This window comes from Scyliorhinus torazame, chromosome 1, assembly GCF_047496885.1.
Source record: "Scyliorhinus torazame isolate Kashiwa2021f chromosome 1, sScyTor2.1, whole genome shotgun sequence".
Taxonomy (NCBI): domain Eukaryota; kingdom Metazoa; phylum Chordata; class Chondrichthyes; order Carcharhiniformes; family Scyliorhinidae; genus Scyliorhinus; species Scyliorhinus torazame.
In genome coordinates, this window is record NC_092707.1 from 245,284,442 (window position 1) to 245,304,207 (window position 19,766).

Sequence of the window (19,766 nt, forward strand, 5' to 3'; positions counted from 1 at the left end):
TGAATCGCTACAGGGGCTGTGATGTGTCCCTGCTGTTAGTGCCCTGTAAAACCGCTGAAAGTAATGGTGTCGCTGGCGGGCCATGTGTCTCGCTAAAATATCGTGGAGGAATTGAGCGTGGTGCGGGACCCTCCTGTGTCCCAAAGAAATTCTACGGGGTGTCCCCGGACTGTGCTTTCCACTACCGGTCTTCCGGATTTGTCCCAAAGGGTGTCGCAGGCCCAGGTTGGGGAGTCCGAACACCGTCAGTCGGTGCCGTTCACATCTGCGCTATCGGAACGGGTGCTAACACTGTGAATTGGCTTGGCCCTGTTCTTATTCAGGGTGCCTGTCTGCTGGTTTCACTGCGGCTTCTGGGACGCATTGCACTCTCGTGTGTAGTGTCCTAATTGGGCACAATTATAACACTCCTGGGATTTAGTTTGCTGTGGGCTGTTTCTTCCCTCGTTTACCCATGCGGGGTTCTGGTGCATCCTAACTCGATGCATGTTCGCATCTGCCTGCTCTTTCTCTGCTTTACCATAAGCTGATTTACCTTGAACGGACTGTTCCCAAGTGCGGGACAATCTCTTTAAAACCCATTTCTCGTTGTGGGCCTCGTCTGAGGGGTCGTAATTTGCGCAAGCTCTCTGTCCTGCTTCTGTTGCATGAGAGACTAGGATACGAGTCCATTTGGCCATATTGTCTGGGGTCAAATGGGTGCGGGCTAACTCTCCAAACACCGCTGTAAAATGAATCCACAAGCGTCCAGCAAACGCTGTGGGGTGCTCTGTCTTTTTCTGCCTACACTTGTTTAGGCCTTCTACGGGGTCTCCTTTGTTGTAGCCGATCGCATCAAGGATCGCTGTATGCATTTCTTGGAAGGTGCCTCCTCCTACATTTTGTGGGTCTGGAAAGGCTGCCACGACTGAGGGATTGAGGCTCAAAACTGAGCTTCACTTGCTCCTTTTCATCCAGGCCGTACATGGTCGCCTGTTGTTTTACTCTTGCAAAGTAATGGTGGGGGTCCGATGTGGGTAGGAACGGTATAATCTTGTCGCACGCGTCCCTTAATTGAGTGATGGTTAATGGGGTGGTGTATAGAAAATCTGGGTCTCCTTCCACTGTGGCCCTGCGCTGTGTGGTGACAGGGTTCATAGGATTGTGTTCTGCCTGTGCAGTCGGGGGTTGGGATGCTTTTCTCTTTTGCGGTTTGTCCTGTGTATATGTGCCATGTACGTATCGATGAGCAGTCTCATTTAACTCCTGCCAATTGGGGCCATTTTCTTGGTCTAATTGGGGTCCAAACGTGCTCTGGAACGCATTTTGGACAGAAAGCAGGGATTGCAGTTCTGCAATTTGCTTCCGGCATTTTGCGTGATCTACCAAGCTCTGCCTTTGTTCCGTCGTGGAAGTGTGGAGTGCTCGTTGGGCTGCTTTTAAATCGTTACACTGTTTCTGTAACTGCTCGACTTGGTGTTCCGTTTCCTCTTACCAACACCACACGTTGCGTGTCTTGGTAGGCCTTGTCGTATTGCAACTGAAAGCTGCTTAAATGGGCGAGACAAGATTGGTGTGCCTGTTTGACATCAACCATCTCCTTGTCCTTTGCCGCTATCTGCTCTCTCAGTTCCGTTTCCTTTCTCATACTCACTCACGTCTCCTTCACTATTCTTATCTCTCTCTTAAATCTCTCTGCGGAGCATCTTCACAACCTCCTCTGTGCCTCGCAATTGTGTCAAGCTGTACACGATTGCCATCGGCTTGCGAGCTTTCCCTAAGCTCTTCCCATGGATCTCTGTCAGGTTCTCCCACCAAGTATGCCCTATACTGCCGGGACCTGTTTCATCATTCGCACAAAATTCACTCCAAAGGGGCCATTCCTTCCCTTTCAGATATTTTCTGATCTCCTCTTCCCATACGGGACACTGTCCTACTCTACTGGTCGCTGCGACCTCGAATTCTTGGGGGGTTCATAAGTCTTCATTGCCATTTCTATCACTATCTCTGTGGTCTGTACCGAATTTGGAACAGGGGGGAATAAAGTGGTGATGTACACACGGGTAGGGCTTACGCTAATTTCCGGCCTACAAAACTTCCGACAGTTTTACGCAACAAAATCTCTCAGGTTTACCTTATATTCCTGTTAGTACGCATGCAAATAACGCACTTCCGAATCTTGGTGGTTTGATCAGTATTGGTCTTACGCTTGTGGTTTTCCTGTTTCCAATTGGATTCTAATTCAAATTTTGGGTTCTCTCGGAGTGACTAGGCCACTTCTAGGTCGAGTCCCGTCAGATGTTGCCAGTAATGTTGCTCTTTTTCTCTAGTTATGAATATGGCGGTCAATATGGTCGTCTTCCTTAATCCTAATTATGTTTTCTTTCGAGTCGCCAGGTATCTCTCGATACCGCCACAGGTTCAAACTCGATTACTGATCAAAGAGCCAATACACCAGTTAGTTAGTTCAAAGTCAATACTATTTATTTACACACAGTAATATCTACTCATGCATAAAGTACTACAAACTAAACTATCTCTAATGCTAATGCCTATACTTAGCTTCAGGTGCCCACTCAGTCAGAGGAACAATGGCCGTTGTTTGGATCTGAGGTTGTTGGGTTCGAAGTGGTACAGGAGAACAGCTAAGGTCGTCCGTCTGGTAGCGAGCGTTGACCTTGGACTTACTTGCTTCTGGTGCAGCTGGTGGATGGGTCTCTCCGCTTTGAGAGCCAAATCCAAGAGAGCGATTCTCTCGTGGGGGTTCCTTCTTGTACCCGGAGGGGCTTCGCGTGCTTTTAGGCGGGCCTTAAACTTGGCCCCAATTAATTGGGCCGCTTCTCGATCACTGGTATTGATCTTGACCAATAAAGGGGTGGGTGCCCTGATGGCTGGGCGTGTCTTTGGTGGTCGTTGGCCTTGCTTTGTTTGTGCTTTCGGTTGGGGACTGGCACCGGGATGTCTGAAACAGTATCGGTTGCTTGAGTGTCTTTCCTTTGTTCCCGGAGATGGGCCAACAATATGTTAATTGACCTATAGTTTCAATTCCGTCTGGGAGCTGTCTCTCCAATATGCATGCAGGCTCTGTGCTTGCTTGTTTTCCTACCATTGTCCACAGTTCCCTACATTCTTTGCGAGTGTCCATGTTGTATTCTGGAAGTGGCCATCCCAGATGGCTACACCACGACCGTCTCACCTTTTCCATGTTCGCCGCCCAATAATAATGCAGCCGGTTTGACAACGCCAACCCCGCTTTCTGCATCTGTAACAGGATCCTCTTGACCCTTGGTACCTTCCCTGCCCACACAAACTCTGAGATAATCGTATCCAGTTTCCGGAAAAAAACCTTTGGTATAAATATCGGTAGCGTCTGGAATACGAAAAAAAAAGCTCGGCAGGTCGTTCATCTTCACCACTTGGACCCTCCCTGCCAAAGTCAGATGCAGATCTTCCATCAGCTTTGTTAGATTCCACTTATGCAGCGTCGCCCACTCTCCCATTACCTGAATCCCCAGATATTTAAACTTATTTCTGGCTACTTTAAATGGTAAACCACCTAGGTTGGCTCACCGACCTAGCTCTTTCACTGGGAACACGTCACTTTTCCCTACATTTAATTTATATCCCGAAAATGTCCCAAACTTCCCCAATAGGCCCATGATCCTCCCCATGGTCTCCAGGGGGCCGACACGTACAGTAACAGGTCGTCCGCAGATAGCTATACCCGATGCTCCCAACTCCCCCTCCTCGTAATCCCTCGCCACTCTGCCGACCCCCTAAGGACCATTCCCAGAGGCTCTATAGCTAGCACAAACAACAGTAGTGACAGCGTGCATCCCTGCCTTGTTCCCCTCTGTAACCCAAAGTTTTGTGAGCCCATATTGTTGGTCGCCACCAGTGCCACATATAACAGGTACAACCAAGGCACATACTTCGGCCCAAACCCGAACCTTCCCAGGGCCCCAAACAGGTACCGACATTCCATCCGATCAAATGCTTCTCCACGTCCATGGATACCATTGCCTCCAGTACTCAACCTCTCGATGGAGTCATGATCACATTTAACAGTCTCCTTATGTTAGTAGAGAGCCGCCTGCTCTTTACGAAGCCTGTCTGGTCCTCCGCAATCACCCCCGGAACACAGCCTTGCATCCTCCCCACCACCAGTTTAGCCAGCACTTTTAAATCTGTGTTTAACAGTGATATGGGCCTATATGACCCCCATTCCAATGGGTCTTTCTCTTTCTTTGGTATCAATGTGATCGTTGCCTGCATTATCATCTCCGTCAGATTCCCGTTCTCCAGCGCCTCGCTGAACACCCCCATCAGATGCAGTGCCAATTCTGTTGAAACTCCTTATAAAATTCCATCGGGTAACCATCGGGCCCTGGGGCCTTTCCCGACTTTATACTGTCCAATACCTCCCTCAGCCCCAAAGGCTCCTCTAGCGCCTGCCGCTTCTCTTCCTCCAACTGCAGAAACTCCAACCCATCCAAAAAACGCCTCATGTCCCCTTCTTCACCCACCCGGGTCCGTCCTGTGCAGCTCCTTATAGTATTCCCTACACGTCTCATTTATCCTCCCCGACTCTGTCAATACCTCCCGTCTCTGTCCGTATCCTCAACATTTCCCTGGACATGGTAGTTGGTAGTTCCCTGCCTCCGTAGTTGGTGTGCCACTATTCGACTTGCCTTCTTCCCGTACTCGTACTGCACTCCCCTTGCTCTTCGCAGCTGCCCACCGCTCTCCTTGTCGTCAACCTATCAAATTGCCCCTGCAACCTTTTCCTTCTCGCCAATCACTCTGTGGTGGACACCCTCTATAGTGATATCATGTGTTGTAATTCACCAACTGACCACTAGGAGTCTATTAGTATATAAGTGAATGTTAGAGTTAGGTGACCTCAGACTGACTAGGGAGCTGGGAGCGAGGTTGCTTGTGCATGCTAATACAGTTATTCATCTGTTGTTTTGTATATATTTGACCCACAGTTAATGTTAATAAATCATTTATAGCTTTAGCTACAAGTATTCTTGTAATATAAATCAGGCCATCTGACAATAACATCACATAGTACCAGGAGTGCGGTATTAAAACTGAGAAAAAAACATCACATCATCAAGTGAAGCCTGCCTCGAGGTCCAGAGATTTTTCAGACTGCAATAATGAACTACATGGAGTCATTGAAGCCACCAATGAATCTCAGATTTCATGGTAATGTAGATAACAACTGGCATGTATTTAAACAATAATTTAATCAGTTTCTAACTGCAGTAAATTTAGGAGATCAATCAGATTTGCGTAAGGTGGCGATGCTTCGAACAGCGGCAGGGCCCGAAGCAATTGCCGTGTTCAATACTTTTAAATTTAACAAAGCCATTAGAAGATTTGATGAACATTGCACCCGAGAAAGAATGAAATTTATGAACTATATGTGTTTAGATCACGTTTACAGAAGACGGAAGAGTCCATAGATCATTTCATCAATGATTTAAAGCTAAAAGCTATAATCTGTAATTTTTCTGTGGTGGAATCTTCCATGATTTGGGACCAAATTGTGCTTGGGGTGAATGAGAATAAGCTGAAGGAACAGTTGCTGAGGGAATTGGAGCTGTCCTTGGAACAAACAGTTAAGATTTGTCAGGCTCACAAGCTAGAAGCACAGCATTCTAAAATGTTTCTCAGTAATGGCGGTGTCTTTTTGGAGGAAAGCACTCCGGTTGCTGCCCTTTTTCCAAAAAGGAGTGAAACTTCCAAAAAAGGGCGGGAATGTTCCTGCAGCTCCTCACACACAAACAGTTTACAGATCGGGATGAAGTATTTCTGTGTAAACGATGTGGTCAAAGGCACAAATTAAGGCAGTGTCTAGCGTTTGGCAAGTTTTGTTCCAGATGCAAAGGAAAAAAATCACTTTGCGCAAAATTGTTACTCTAAGCTCAACCCCAGATCAGTCAGTACAGTGGAAGACAATGTCTCCAGTGATGAAACTTCATTCTTTGTTGGACTAATAACAGAGAATAATGATTTTTAGAGACATCAAAAAGTTCTCCAGCACTTAAAAAAATGCAAACTGATGTTCCATTTAAAGTAAATGCGATTCATGAAGACAAATGGCTGCTACCACTTAAAGTGAACGGTACAGTGGTCCAATTGTTGTTAGACACTGGTGCCAAAGCCAATTTAATCAGCATGACTGATTTGAAAAATCTAAAAATTCAGCTGATTAAAAGAAATCACAAAATATCTCTGGATATTCAATGGTTCAAGCATTAAATGCTATTATAAAAGGTGCTTATGATCTGAGTGTGGTGGTGAAGAACACAATTTATTCTGTCCCATTCTGTATTGTTTCCGAGGGCATGGATTAATTATTAGGTTATCAGTCCTGTGAAGAATTAGGTCTTGTGCACGTATATAGCATCCACAAAGGATTGGATCAACACTCCAATGATTCTGAGAACATTACCAGCAAATTCAGCAATGTATTCACTGATTTTAGTGCACCACCATTTGCCAATGAGATACAATTTGAAGAAGATGCATTATCTAAAGCACCGATACAAACTAATAGTAGTGAAATTGCTGAAAATGTAGATCTGCATGTCAATCTCATTTCTACCCGACCACCCACATCAGATACAAAATCACAAGTTATTAAGAAGACAGAAGAAGCTATCAATGGGGTAAATTCCATGGTATGTGTGAAACAAAAAAATGGTGATGCTTGTATAGTCATGGATCCCAAAGATCTAAATGGAAAATGTGTTCATATTGTAAAATGACCATTACAGCAAGTAATGGGCAGCCATTCTGATCCCTATCTCGTGAAATCACATTTCAAAGAGTTTGAATTGTCACATGGTAGATCACCAGCAGAATTACTCATTTAAAAAATATATATTTATTCATATTTTTCAACAAATTTTCAACAAACCCCCCCCCCGCAATCCCCAGCAAGAAGAAAAAAAACCAAGAACACAACAAGCAGAAATTATACGTTGGATTCCCCCGTATACAATAACCCCCCATATAACATTTAAAAACACAAATAGGGAAAAAAAACACCTTCACGCAAACTCCACCCCAAAAGAAGCCCCCCCCCTCCCTCGGGCTGTTGCTGCTGCTGACCTCCTCCTAACGCTCCACGAGATAGTCTAGGAACGGTTGCCACCGCCTGAGGAACCATTGCACAGACCCTCACAAGGCAAACTTTATCCTCTCCAGCTTGATGAACCCTGCCATGTCATTGATCCAAGCTTCCACACTAGGGGGCTTTGCATCTTTCCATAGTAGCAAAATCCTTTGCCGGGCTACCAGGGACGCAAAGGCCAGAATACCAGCCTCTTTCGTCTCCTGCAATCCCGGTTCGTCCGATAGCCCAAATAATGCTAATCCCCAGCTCGGCTTGACCCGGGCGTTCACCACCTTGGACATAGTCCTCGCAAAACCCCTCCAAAACCCATCCAGCGCCGGGCACGACCAGAACATATGGACGTGATTTGCCGGGCTCCCCGAGCACCTCCCACATCTGTCCTCCACCCCAAAGAACCTACTCAACCTCGCCCCTGTCATATGCGCTCTGTGAGTACCTTTGAATTGTATTAGGCTGAGCCTGGCGCAAGAGGAGGAAGAATTAACCTTACTCAGGGCATCAGCCCACAGACCCTCATCTATCTCCTCCCCAAACTCCTCCTCCCACTTGCCCTTTAACTCCTCCACCAAGGCCTCCTCCTCTTCCTTCAGCTCCTGGTAAATCGCCGAAACCTTGCCTTCTCCAACCCATACACCCGAAATCACCCTGTCCCGAATCCCACGTGCCGGAAACAGCAGGAATTCCCTCACCTGCCGCCTCACAAACGCCCTCACTTGCATATATCTGAAAGCGTTTCCCGGGGGTCGCCCAAACTTCTCCTCCAGCGCCCTAGGCTCACAAACGTCCTATCGATGAACGGGTCCCCCATTCTTCTAATCCCTGCCCGATGCCAGCTCTGAAACCCCCCATCCATCGTTCCCGGGACGAACCAATGGTTCTCCCAAATCGGGGACAAAACCGAGGCTCCCACCTCGTCCCTGTGTCGCCTCCACTGCTCCCAGATCTTCAGCGTCGCCGCCACCACCGGACACGTGGTGTACCTTGTCGGCGAGAGTGGCAGCGGTGCCGTCACCAGCGCCCTCAGGCTCGTGTCCACACAGGACGCCATCTCTAGCCTTTTCCACGCTGCCAACTCTCCCTCCATTACCCACTTACGGATCATCGCCACATTGGCTGCCCAATAATAGCCACACAAATTCGGCAGCGTCAGCACCTCCCTGTCCCTGCTACGCTCCAGAAACACTCTCTTCACTCCCGGGGTCTTATTCGCCCACACAAATCCCATGATGCGCCTGCTTACCCTTTTGAAAAAGGCCTTGGGGATCAAAATGGGAAGGCACTGGAGCACAAAGAGAAACCTCGGGAGGACTGTCATTTTGACAGACTGCACCCTGCCGCTAGTGAGAGTGGCAGCATATCCCATCTTTTAAAATCCTCCTCCATCTGCTCCACCAACCGCGTCAAATTGAGCTTATGCAGGGCCCCCCAACTCCTAGCTACTTGGATCCCTAGATACCGAAAGCTCCTTTCCGTTCTCTTCAGTGGTAGCTCGTCTATCCCCCTTCCCTGGTCCCCTGAATGCACCACAAAGCGCTCACTCTTCCCTACGTTGAGTTTATACCCCGAAAAGTCCCCAAACTCCCTAAGGATCCGCATGACCTCCGCCATCCCCTCCACTGGATCCGCAACATACAACAACAGGTCATCGGCATACGACACCCGGTGTTCCTCTTCCCCCCCGGACCAATCCCCTCCATTTCCTGGACTCCCTCAGTGCCATGGCCAGAGGCTCAATTGCCAGTGCAAACAGCCAGGGGGGATAAGGGGCACCCCTGCCTCGTGCCCCAGTACAGCCGAAAGTACTCCGACCTCCGCCGGTTCGTAGTCACACTCGCCACTGGGGCTCTATATAGCAGCCTGACCCAACTGATGAACCCCTCCCCGAACCCAAACCTCCGCAACACTTCCCAAAGATACTCCCACTCCACTCGATCAAAGGCCTTCTCCGCGTCCATAGCTGCCATTACCTCCGCTTCCCCATCCACCGAGGGCATCATGATCACATTGAGGAGACTCCGCACATTTGTATTTAGCTGCCTACCCTTCACAAATCCCGTCTGGTCCTCATGAATCACCCCCGGGACACAGTCCTCAATTCTCGTAGTCAGCACCTTCGCCAGCAACTTAGCGTCAACATTGAGGAGCGAGATTGGTCTATACGACCCACATTGCAATGGATCCTTGTCCCGCTTCAGGATCAAAGAGATCAGCGCCCTGGACATTGTCGGGGGCAAGGTCCCCCCTTCCCTCACCTTATTAAAAGTCCTCACTAGCAACGGGCCCAGCAGGTCCACGTATTTCCTGTAGAATTCAACCAAGAACCCATCCGGCCCTGGGGCCTTCCCCGCCTGCATGCTCCCCAATCCTTTAACCAGCTCCTCCAGCCCAATCGGCGCCCCCAAACCAGCCACCTCCTCCTCCTCCACCCTCGGGAACCTCAGTTGATCTAGGAATCGTTGCATCCCCTCCTCCCCCGCTGGGGGCTCCGACCTGTACAGATCCCCATAGAAGTCCCTAAATACCTTGTTTATTCTCACCGCACTCCGCACGTATTCCCCCCTCTATCCTTAACTCCACCAATCTCCCTCGCTGCCTCCCTCTTACGAGGCTGATGTGCCAGCATCCGACTCGCCTTCTCCCCATACTCATACGCTGCCCCCTGCGCTTTCCTCCACTGTGCCTCTGCTTTCCCCATGGTCATCAGGTCGAATTCTGTCTGGAGGTTCCGTCGCTCCTTAAGTAGCCCCTCCTCGGGGCCTCTGCATAACTCCTGTCCACCCTTAAAATCTCCCCCACCAACCTCTCCCTCTCTTCTCCCTGTGGGCCCTAATGGAGATTAGCTCTCCCCTGACCACCGCCTTCAACGCCTCCCAGACTACCCCTACCTGCACCTCCCCGTTGTCGTTGGCCTCCAAGTATCTTCCAATACACCCCCGCACCTGCCCGCACCCCCCCTCATCCGCCACATCGAGACGCCACAGCGGGCGCTGGTCCCTCTCCTCCCCCATCTCCAGCTCCACCCAATGCAGGGAGTGGTCTGAAATGGCTATGGCCGAATATTCCGTTCCCTCCGCTTTCGGGATTAGCGTCCTACTCAAAATTTAAAAATCTATCTGGGAGTAGGCTCTATGGGCGTGGGAAAAGAAGGAATATTCCCTGGCCAGCGGCCTAGCAAACCTCCATGGATCCACTCCCCCCATCTGGTCCATAAACTCCCTGAGCACCTTGGCCGCAGCCGGCCTCTTACCCGTCCTGGACCTAGAACGGTCCAGTGGTGGGTCCAGCACCGTGTTGAAGTCCCCCCCCCGCCCCCATTATCAAGCTTCCTACCTCCAGATCCGGAATCCGACCTAGCATGCGTTTCATAAATCCGGCATCATCCCAATTTGGGGCAGATGCGTTCACCAGCACCACCCGCACCCCTGCAACCTACCACTCACAATTACATATCGGCCTCCATTATCTGCTACAATATTCAGTGCCTCGAACGACACCCGCTTCCCCACCAGTATTGCAACCCCTCTGTTCTTCGCATCCAGCCCTGAATGAAAGACCTGCCCTACCCATCTCTTTCTCAGCCTAACCTGATCTGCCACCTTCAGATGTGTCTCCTGGAGCATAACCACGTCTGCCTCCAGTCCCTTTAAGTGCGCGAACACCCGGGACCTCTTGACCGGCCCGTTCAGACCCCTCACATTCCAAGTTATCAGCCGGATCAGGGGGCTACTCTCCTCCCCCCCCCCCCCCACCCTGCCGAATCGCCATCTCCTTTTCTAGGCCAGCCACGTGCCCGCCCCCCCCCGCAGCCTCCAGTCCCCCAGGCGGCAGACCCCCGCCCCGACTACCTCTCCTACTTCCAGCTCCTCTTTGGCCAATGCAGCAGCAACCCAGTTCCCCCCCCCCTCCCTCCCTCCCCCCTGCTAGATCCTCATCTAGCCATTTTGCACCCCCATAAGTCAACTGAATCCTGCTGTCCCTGGCCTCTCCCGCCATTCCATCGACCCCCTCAGTGTGAGAATCCCCCCACCCCATGGCAGTCAGTGAGCGCTCCTCTCCAGCACCGCCCTTCCCCCCCCCCCCCCCCCGGCCCCTCACCCATCCTTCCCTAACGCGGGGAAATGCCCGCGCTTTCCTGAGCTGGCCCCGCCCCCTCTGGCGCAGCTCCTTTCTGCGGCCTTACCTCAACTCCCCATCCCCGAGCCTCCACCCCTCCTCTTCCTCCGTGGCCCCCCCCCTCCAACACCGACACCCACATTCTCCCCCAGCCCCCACATTAAATCTATTCACCCATCCCCACCCAGCACCAAAACAAAAAGAACATTTCCCAAACGCAGTAAACACAGTAAACATCCCCCCACGACAAATCCTCAGTTTGAGTCCAACTTTTCATACTGGATAAATTTCCATGCCTCATCAGGCGTTTCAAAATAGTGGTGCCGATCTTGGAACGTGACCCACAATCGCGCTGGCTGCAGCATCCCGAACTTCACCCCTTTCCGATAGAGCACCGCCTTATCCCGGTTAAAACCAGCCCTCTTCTTAGCCACCTCCTGATAAATTCGGATCTTCGTGTTCTCCCACCTGCTGCTCTGCTCTTTTTTGGTCCATCTCAGGACACACTCTGTCCATAAAGCGGTGGAACCTCACCACTACAGCCCTTGGCGGCTCGTTGGCTTTGGGTCTCCTTGCCAGGACCCAATGAGCCCCATCCAGCTCCAGGGGCCTGGGGAAAGCTCACGAGCCCATCAGTGAATTGAGCATCGTGCTCATATATGCCCCGGCATCGGGCCCCTCCACTCCTTCACGGAGACCCAGAATCCGAAGATTCTTCCTCCTCGGCCTATTCTCCAGGTCCTCAAATTTTTCCGCCCACCTCTTGTGCAGCGCCTCGTGAGCCTCCACCTTCACCGCCAGGCCCAAGATCTCGTCCTCGTTCTCCGAGGCTTTTTGCCGCACCTCTCGGATCGCCGCCCCTTGGGTCTTCTGAGTCTCCACAAGCTTCTCAATCGCTGCCTTCATTGGCGCCAGCATTTCTGTCCTCAGCTCCGCAAAGCAGCATTTAAGAAACCCCTGCTGCTCCTGCGACCACGCTGCTTGGTCTCCATCCGCCGCCATCTTGCTTTTCCTCCCTCGCACTTTCCGCTGCACCAGGATCACTTTTTTAACCGCTCCACTCCTGGTCCAATCCATATAGTGTCGGGGGAACCTTACTATCACCTTCCCACACTGGAAGCCGTCTAACAATTGCCGTTGGGGCCCCTATGAAGAGCCTAAAAGTCCGTTCCCGGCGGCAGCTGCCGAACGTGCGACCTACCTAGGCATAGCCGCAACCAGAAGTCTCCAGCAGAGTTACTCATGAATAGAAGGTGCGTACCACTCTTCCATACTTGGAACAGAAGGAGAAGAATGTAGTGGTACTGAAGGAAATGCAAAACATTAAAGCAAAACAGAGTATCTAGAACTTTACCACCTCTGTGTAGTGATGACATTGTGAGAATACAAAATTCAGGCAATTGGTCAAGAAAAGCCATTGTACTTGAAGAAGTAGCACCTCGTTCCTACAATGTACAGACCGAGGACGGGTTGGTTTTAAGAAGAAATCGTTGCGCGTTCTTGAAAACCAGAGAAGACTTTCACAACAACGTGATGGATGACGTATCTACGTCAGAATCAACATCACCTGCAGTGTCAGAGAGCTCAGCAGTGCCTGAGCATGAGAATATCATGGAGAACATTGAATCTTCAAGTTCTTGGGCGGCACGGTCAAACTTTGAGAAGATCAACCAGAGTCAGAAGAAAACCTGATCGGCTCAATTTGTAGATTTGGACTATTTTTACATACTATGCTTGCTTTTCTTGTATATATATATAATTGTTAAACCAGTTTTAAAAAGTAATACTGTTAGACTCACAGGCTAATGATATCACATGTAAATATACTGATGATAATGTATTAATTTATTCCTTCAAAGGAAAGGGAATGTTGTGATATCATGGTTGTGTTGTAATTCACCAACTGACCACGAGGAGTCTCTTTAGTATATAAGTGAATGTTAGAGTCAGGTGACCTCAGACTGTTTAGGGAGCTGAAAGAGAGGTTGCTTGTACATGTTCATACTGTTATTCATCCGTCGTTTTGTATATATTTGACCCACAGGTAATTGTCGTGTTAATCACCCTGGGGTAACACGGACTGCAACTGGCTGCAGTTGTACTTGAAAGTAGACTCCAAATTTTGGTGTTGGTTCAATACGCTTTATTGAACTTGTTAAGCAGTGCACACAGTTCGCTGTGGGTTTGACACTCTACTAATCTAAGCGTGCTTACTAGATCTAACTAGACCAGACTAGCTCTGAGCCACGTGTAGAAGGTGCAAACTGATATATACATCCTGACTGTCACTCCAGTTGTCACCAGTAGAAAGAGGTAGAGTGTTGATGCCTCGTGTGTTTTATAGTGGGAGACCACCTTCTAGTGTTCTGCCTGGTGATTGGTTGTGTTCTGTCCTGTGTGTTGATTGGCTGTACTGGGTGTCTGTCACTGCCTGTCTGTATCTCATTATGTGCATGAGTGCATATCGTGACAGTAATGTTAATAAATGGTTATAGCTTTAGCTACAAGTGCTCTTGTAATATAAATCAGGCCATCCAACAAGAACATCACACCCTCAAATACTCCCTGCCTACTTAGACTATCTTGGTATTTATGCGCCTATACTCCTCCCTCCTTTCCCCTTCCTCATGTGCCTTGAACAAGATAATCTCTCCTTGGACCACCGCCTTCAGTGCCTCCCAAAATGTGGCTGCCAACACCCTCCCATTTTGGTTCAACTCTACATAGTCTTTGATCACCGACCGCACTTTATCACAGAACTCTCTATCTGCCAACAACCCCAAATCGAGCCTCCATCCTGGCCTCTGCCCCCGTCCCGATCTAAACCGAATCTCCAGCCAGTGGGGCGCATGGTCCAAAATTACAATCCCGACATACTCTGTCCCCTCCACCCCTAAGAACATTCTGGAGTACACCCTGTAAATATGTGATAAAAAGGAGTACTCCCCCCTGGGATCTTAAAACCCCACAGGCCCATCATGCCCATCTTTTCCATGAACCCTCCCAGCGCCTTTGCTATTCGTATCCTTCCCATTGACCTGGGGCTCGACCTGTCCATCCTCAGATCTAGAACACAATTAAAGTATTTTCCTATGATCAACTGGTGCATGGCCAAGTCCGGGATTGCTGCCAGCAGCCCCCTCATAAACCCTATATTGTACCAATTTGGCGCATATACAATCAGCAACACCACTGGCCCCTCCAATAACCTGCTCACCATCACATATCTACCACCCGGGTCCCTCACTTCCTTCGCACTCACAAACCCCGTCTTCTTGCTCATCAAGATGGCCACCGCCGACTTCGAGTCAACCCCCGAGTGAAATACCTGACCCACTCATCCCTTTCTCAATCTGACCTGGTCCTTCACTCAGAATTGCGTCTCCTGCAGAAAGACCACCTCCGCCTTTAATCTCCTGAGGTGCGCGAAAATCCAAGATCTTTTCACCGGTTCATTGAACCCTCGCACGTTTCATGTTACAAGCCTTACCGGGGGCTTACGCCTGCATTCCCCTCCACCATCTGCCTTCCGCACCTTTCAGCTCTACCCCATCTAATTTCGCCCTGTACTGGGCACATCCAAGATGGCCCCCTTCTTCGCACCTGACCACGCTTCTTGTCCAACCCTGCCTATCGTATCTCTCTCCCTTCCCCCCCTCACCTGCACTCCCCTCCCCCTCTTCCCCCCTGGACCATGCCTCACGGCCATTTCCCCCACCACACTTCTGTTCACCAGCATTACCTGCCAGCGTGGCAATTCTTACCCAAAGGCTCCTCCGACTGACCCCTCCCCCTCCCCTTTGTTCTGTACAGAAGGCTTCCCAGAGACCTCCCCCTCCCCCACCCAAGCAAAGACACATCTCAAGCTAGAGGTCGCCTCCCCCAAAGACAAACAGAAAAGAAAAACACCGCAACAGGCAACAGGAAGGGGGGGGGGGGGAGGGGGAACGGCCATCCCCTTACAAACCTTTCACCCCTGTTACCCATTGTCGATCCAACAGAAAAAAGAAATACCCTCCTCCTGGGAGGAAAAGAAAAAAAGCCCCACCCTCCAACCCATTTCTTCCATTACTTCAAAGTGCCGGCACTGCCATCTTCCAATAAAGTTCAGATCTCCCCCAGTTTATGCTCCTTAATAAAGTAATTGGCCACTTCTGGGGTCTCGAAATAATATTCCCGGCCCTCATAAGTCACCCATAGTCTTGCCGGGTAGAGCACCCCAAACCTGATCTGCCTTCGATATAGCACCGCCTTGGCCCCATTGAATCCACCACGTCGTTTTGCCAATTCAGTTCCAATGTCCTCGTATATTCGGACCTTGTTCCCCTCCCATTCACAGTTCCACTTCTCCCTGGCCCACTTCAGGATCTTCTCTTTTTCCACAAACTTGTGGAGTCTTACGATCACTGCCCATGAAGTCTTCCCAGCTCTTGGCTTCTACCTCAGAGACCTGTGAGCTCTATCCACTTCAGGGGCCTTGTGTAAGCTCTATCCATCTCAGGGGCTTTGTCCAGCACCCCGTCCGCCACCAGCCCTGCCAGCATCCTCGAGACATACTCGTGGCACTCATGCCTTCCACTCCTTCAGGCAGGCCGACAATATGCAGATTCTGCCTTCTCGACCTGTTCTCTTGCTCTTCCACCTTTGCTCTCAGCGTCTTGCAAAGGTCTCCTAAGAGCCCCACCTCCACTTCCAATGCCACCAACCGATTGCTGTGGTTTGACATCACCCTCTCCGTCTCTTGGATCTGCGACCCCTGAGCCTCCAAATACTTTTCAATTCTTTCGTCGAGCCCTTCAGGGGTGCCACAGCCCGTTCGATAGCCTTCGATCAGTCGTCCTGCATCTCTTCCCTGATGAAGGCCATCAACTGTTCCATCTGGGGCCTTCTAACTTGCACGGACCCTTCCTCCTCTGCCATCTTTCCAATAGCTGTTGCACCATAGGTCTCTTCCAACTCCTGACCAGGTCTTCCACCTTCTCCTGCAGACATGCCACACCTAGGAGGGAGGGGAGGGGGTGGGGGGGCCTTCTCCTCCGACCGTCAGCTACTCTTTTCCATCGAAGTTACTCCCGTTTTCAGGTCAAAAGAGCTCTTTTCTCTTTTCTATGCCTTCAAGCAGGAGCTGCCCTGTGTGCACCCACTCACACCTTGGCCACCACCGGAAGTCATAAGATTCTCATTTGCAGTAGTTTTAAGCTACTGATTCGTGGCAATTAGTTTGGTTGAGAATTAACCTAAATCGAATTCCAGAGAAAGCCCTAACTGCTAACTCATTGTAGTTAGTTCTTTTGCCTTTAAATGAATATTTTTTTAATGCAATTGTTACATCATCAGCTAGCAAAGAATGAACATTAAGACACAAGTCAAATGTAAAAAGCAGGTGCAATCTTTATTACTTCTGGCATATAATTCAGCATACACAATCATGCATCTATCTCCTTTAATGAAATGAAATGAAAATGAAAATGAAATGAAAATCGCTTATTGTCACAAGTAGGCTTCAAGTGAAGTTACTGTGAACAGCCCCGAGTCGCCACATTCCGGCGCCTGTTCGGGGAGGCTGGTATGGGAATTGAACTCGCACTGCTGGCCTGCCTTGGTCTGCTTTAAAAGCCAGCTATTTAGCCCTGTGCTAAACCAGCCCCTGAAATAGTACAGACCAACTAATAGCCTCGATAATGGAAAGTTGCACAGAATTACCAATACATTTCCCTTAAATTCTACAGCACATGCTGGTAATATACTAATAAATCTATGCTGCACCTATAATACTCTTCCTGTATTATATTCCCCAAACCAGTGTTGTGGCAATTTTTAAAATTAATAAACTGCACATCATGAATGAGAAATCATTTCTATGGATGTCTGGGGTTGGCCATTCAAGATAATTTTGATTTGTGATACGTTATTTGGTGCAGTTATATCAACGTTTTGTTTGATATCATTAGGTAGCATATGTAAAATGAATCAATCAAAAAACACAAAACATGGTGATTCAGTGAGCAGAAAAGCCAGAATCAGCCCAGCAAGCTGCATGTTAGCAAGGTACAAACAGCAGTCAGCTTTTACAATTGACTGTCCTATTCATCACCACCAGTCAACCAGCAGTTTTTAGCAAGCCCCGTCTTCCAGTTCTGTGTAACATCCAGGCCATGAAATAAAAGGCAAAAGCTCCGAAAATGGGGTCGGTGGGTTAGAATTTTCTCAAAGGCTAATATTATTAATTTGTTGAGTTCCTCCCTATAATATGGCTCAAATAGTCAAACACATTCTCTCTAATTGGTTTAAGACATTGCATGAAACTTTATAAACATGCTACTTCAAAGACTTTTTCAAACAGTGAGGTGAAACATCAGTTCCAAACATTGCCACAAAAGCCTTCTGAAAGTTGTTAATTGAAAAATTAGCTGATGGTATTAAGGAAATGACCACTGGATGGTATCTCTCGTGGGCTTTGTTAGTTTCTACAGTTGAAAAATCTAACAACACACTACGTAGAGAATCATAGGCATTGATCTACGTATATGATGCACCTGTCACAGAATTTAATTTGTACTTTTAATGTCCCATTTAACTGCCCTCGTGGAGTCTAAGAAAAAAATAATAATAATATGAAACAATGTTGTTTTTAATTCATGTATACATGGATCATATTTACAGAAAGTAAAACAAAGCAAAATAATATCTGATGCTACTTGTCATATACAGAATCTTTCTTGAATACATTTGTCTGGATGAGATTTGATAGGGGTTGTCAGATGGTAGGAAGATGGTCAAGTCGCTGCTGACGAACCTGCTTTCTGGGATCTGGTGCAGATGACCCATTATTACCAGGAAGCTGAGGCAAAAGCTGTTTTTAAAAATTACAAACAGACTAATAAATATGCGACAAAATGTTTTGATGTGAGCCATAGATCTTTGGCGTGATTTTTTGGGCCATTAGCCACAAGCACAAATCCTGTTATGGCTGTTAAATCTTGTGAGAGAGCCAAAATAGGATTTACACCTGCGAGATCTCCGTTTGAGATCTCCCCCCTGCCCTTGCCGGTGAAAGGTGTGAACCTGTTTTCCATAGGTTAACATCTATTTAAATATAATTAAATATCTTTAAGCCATAGCAACCGCTGCAGACGGGGACCCACTTTACATACAATAGTCACTAAAGATATTTTTTAAAAACATTCAATAGTCACAGCCTGATGACATTATTGGCGCCATGACATAATATTAATATCAAACCAAGGGGAGTTACACAACACACATGAGGAGCCAACTGGCCTGAAAAGATCAAAATAAGTCTCAGAAATGTATTTCTTTTGAAGGACCTGGAGGAACAGGAATGCATCAATAAAGCCCTACAAGGAACCTTGAGCAACACCACCCCTGGCCTTTCCCCATGCCAATTGGAAAAATAATCTCCAAACTTGGCATTCCCTGATCACAAAGAAAATCCCGCCTCCCACTGACTGTCAGGCAGTCCATAGTGATGTTTCCTGCAACCAAATTCCGCATTGCTTGCTGGGTAGCAAGAGGGTTCCAGAAAGTTTAATATATATCGGCCCCACTGTTAGAATCAGCCAACCTCCATATCCCCAATCTGTCTGGGTGTGCAACCTACTTTCAGACTTCCCACATCCTTCCCATCACAACTCCCCATAAACCAAATAAACATCAATGCCAAAGGAAAAGAACTTGCCACCCTTGGGTCAGAATTTACTGCAACTTAAACAGATTCTGCATTTTGCTCTTGATCAGTCACAGTAATAATATTAGGTAAGTTGAGTGTCTTTAATGATTTGTTTCCCATGCTTTGGCTGATCAAATAGATTATAGTTACATACTCTTAAGGTTTATATTTAATCACATGAATTGTTTATTTCCATGAGCCCAATTTGCTGAGCCATTAATGTGTGGCAAAATGTCCCATTCTTAAATTGACCATTACTTATAAATGATAACATTGCTGCTGTGTTAGAAAGCAGACTTGTTTGTAGGATTTTGTTGCACTTTAGACTTCGGCCTGATCTCTGGAATGTTGTTTATTACTATCATGCTTAAACTAGCTTAGAAATCTGCTAACTAAAAGGAAGTATCACTATGGTGGCAACTGGGGTCATTTAAAAATAATTTGATTTTTAAGTAGCCCAGGACTTGGATCTAGCTCTCCTATAAAGATCTCCTAAACTGTTGTTGAAATAAACTACAATACACAGTTTATGAGCACCCACTTACACTTGGTTTTGCATTATGTGTGGTAGTACCAGATATTGCAGTACCTGAGAGGCTGATGACCATTGGTTAGACCCAGGAGTCTACCATTGGCTGTATTACGTAGCTCCGCCCTGAAGGCGGGGTATAAGAGATGGTGCCGTCCCAGCAGCCTTCACTTTCTGTATCGAAGCTGCTGGGGAAAAGGTTCTAGCAGATTAAAGCCTTCAGTTATGAAATCACTTCGTCTTGAGTGTAATTGATTGCGCATCAATTTAATCTGCCACAACTTAAGTTGGAAGGATGGATC

General features: G+C 48.3%; 1 protein-coding gene across 5 annotated transcripts in view; it reads right to left on the reverse strand.

The window, feature by feature from the left end:
- Positions 1–16,618: 16,618 nt before the first annotated feature.
- LOC140420115 (cyclin-dependent kinase-like 4) overlaps positions 16,619–19,766 on the reverse strand; it is a 97,945-nt gene continuing 94,797 nt past the window's right edge. For all 5 annotated transcript variants that reach the window (XM_072504163.1, XM_072504148.1, XM_072504157.1 and 2 more), the window contains one exon: positions 16,619–18,098. In XM_072504163.1, coding sequence (XP_072360264.1) covers positions 18,003–18,098 — 96 coding nt within the window. In that variant the 3' untranslated portion in view covers positions 16,619–18,002. The remainder of the gene's footprint in view (positions 18,099–19,766) is intronic.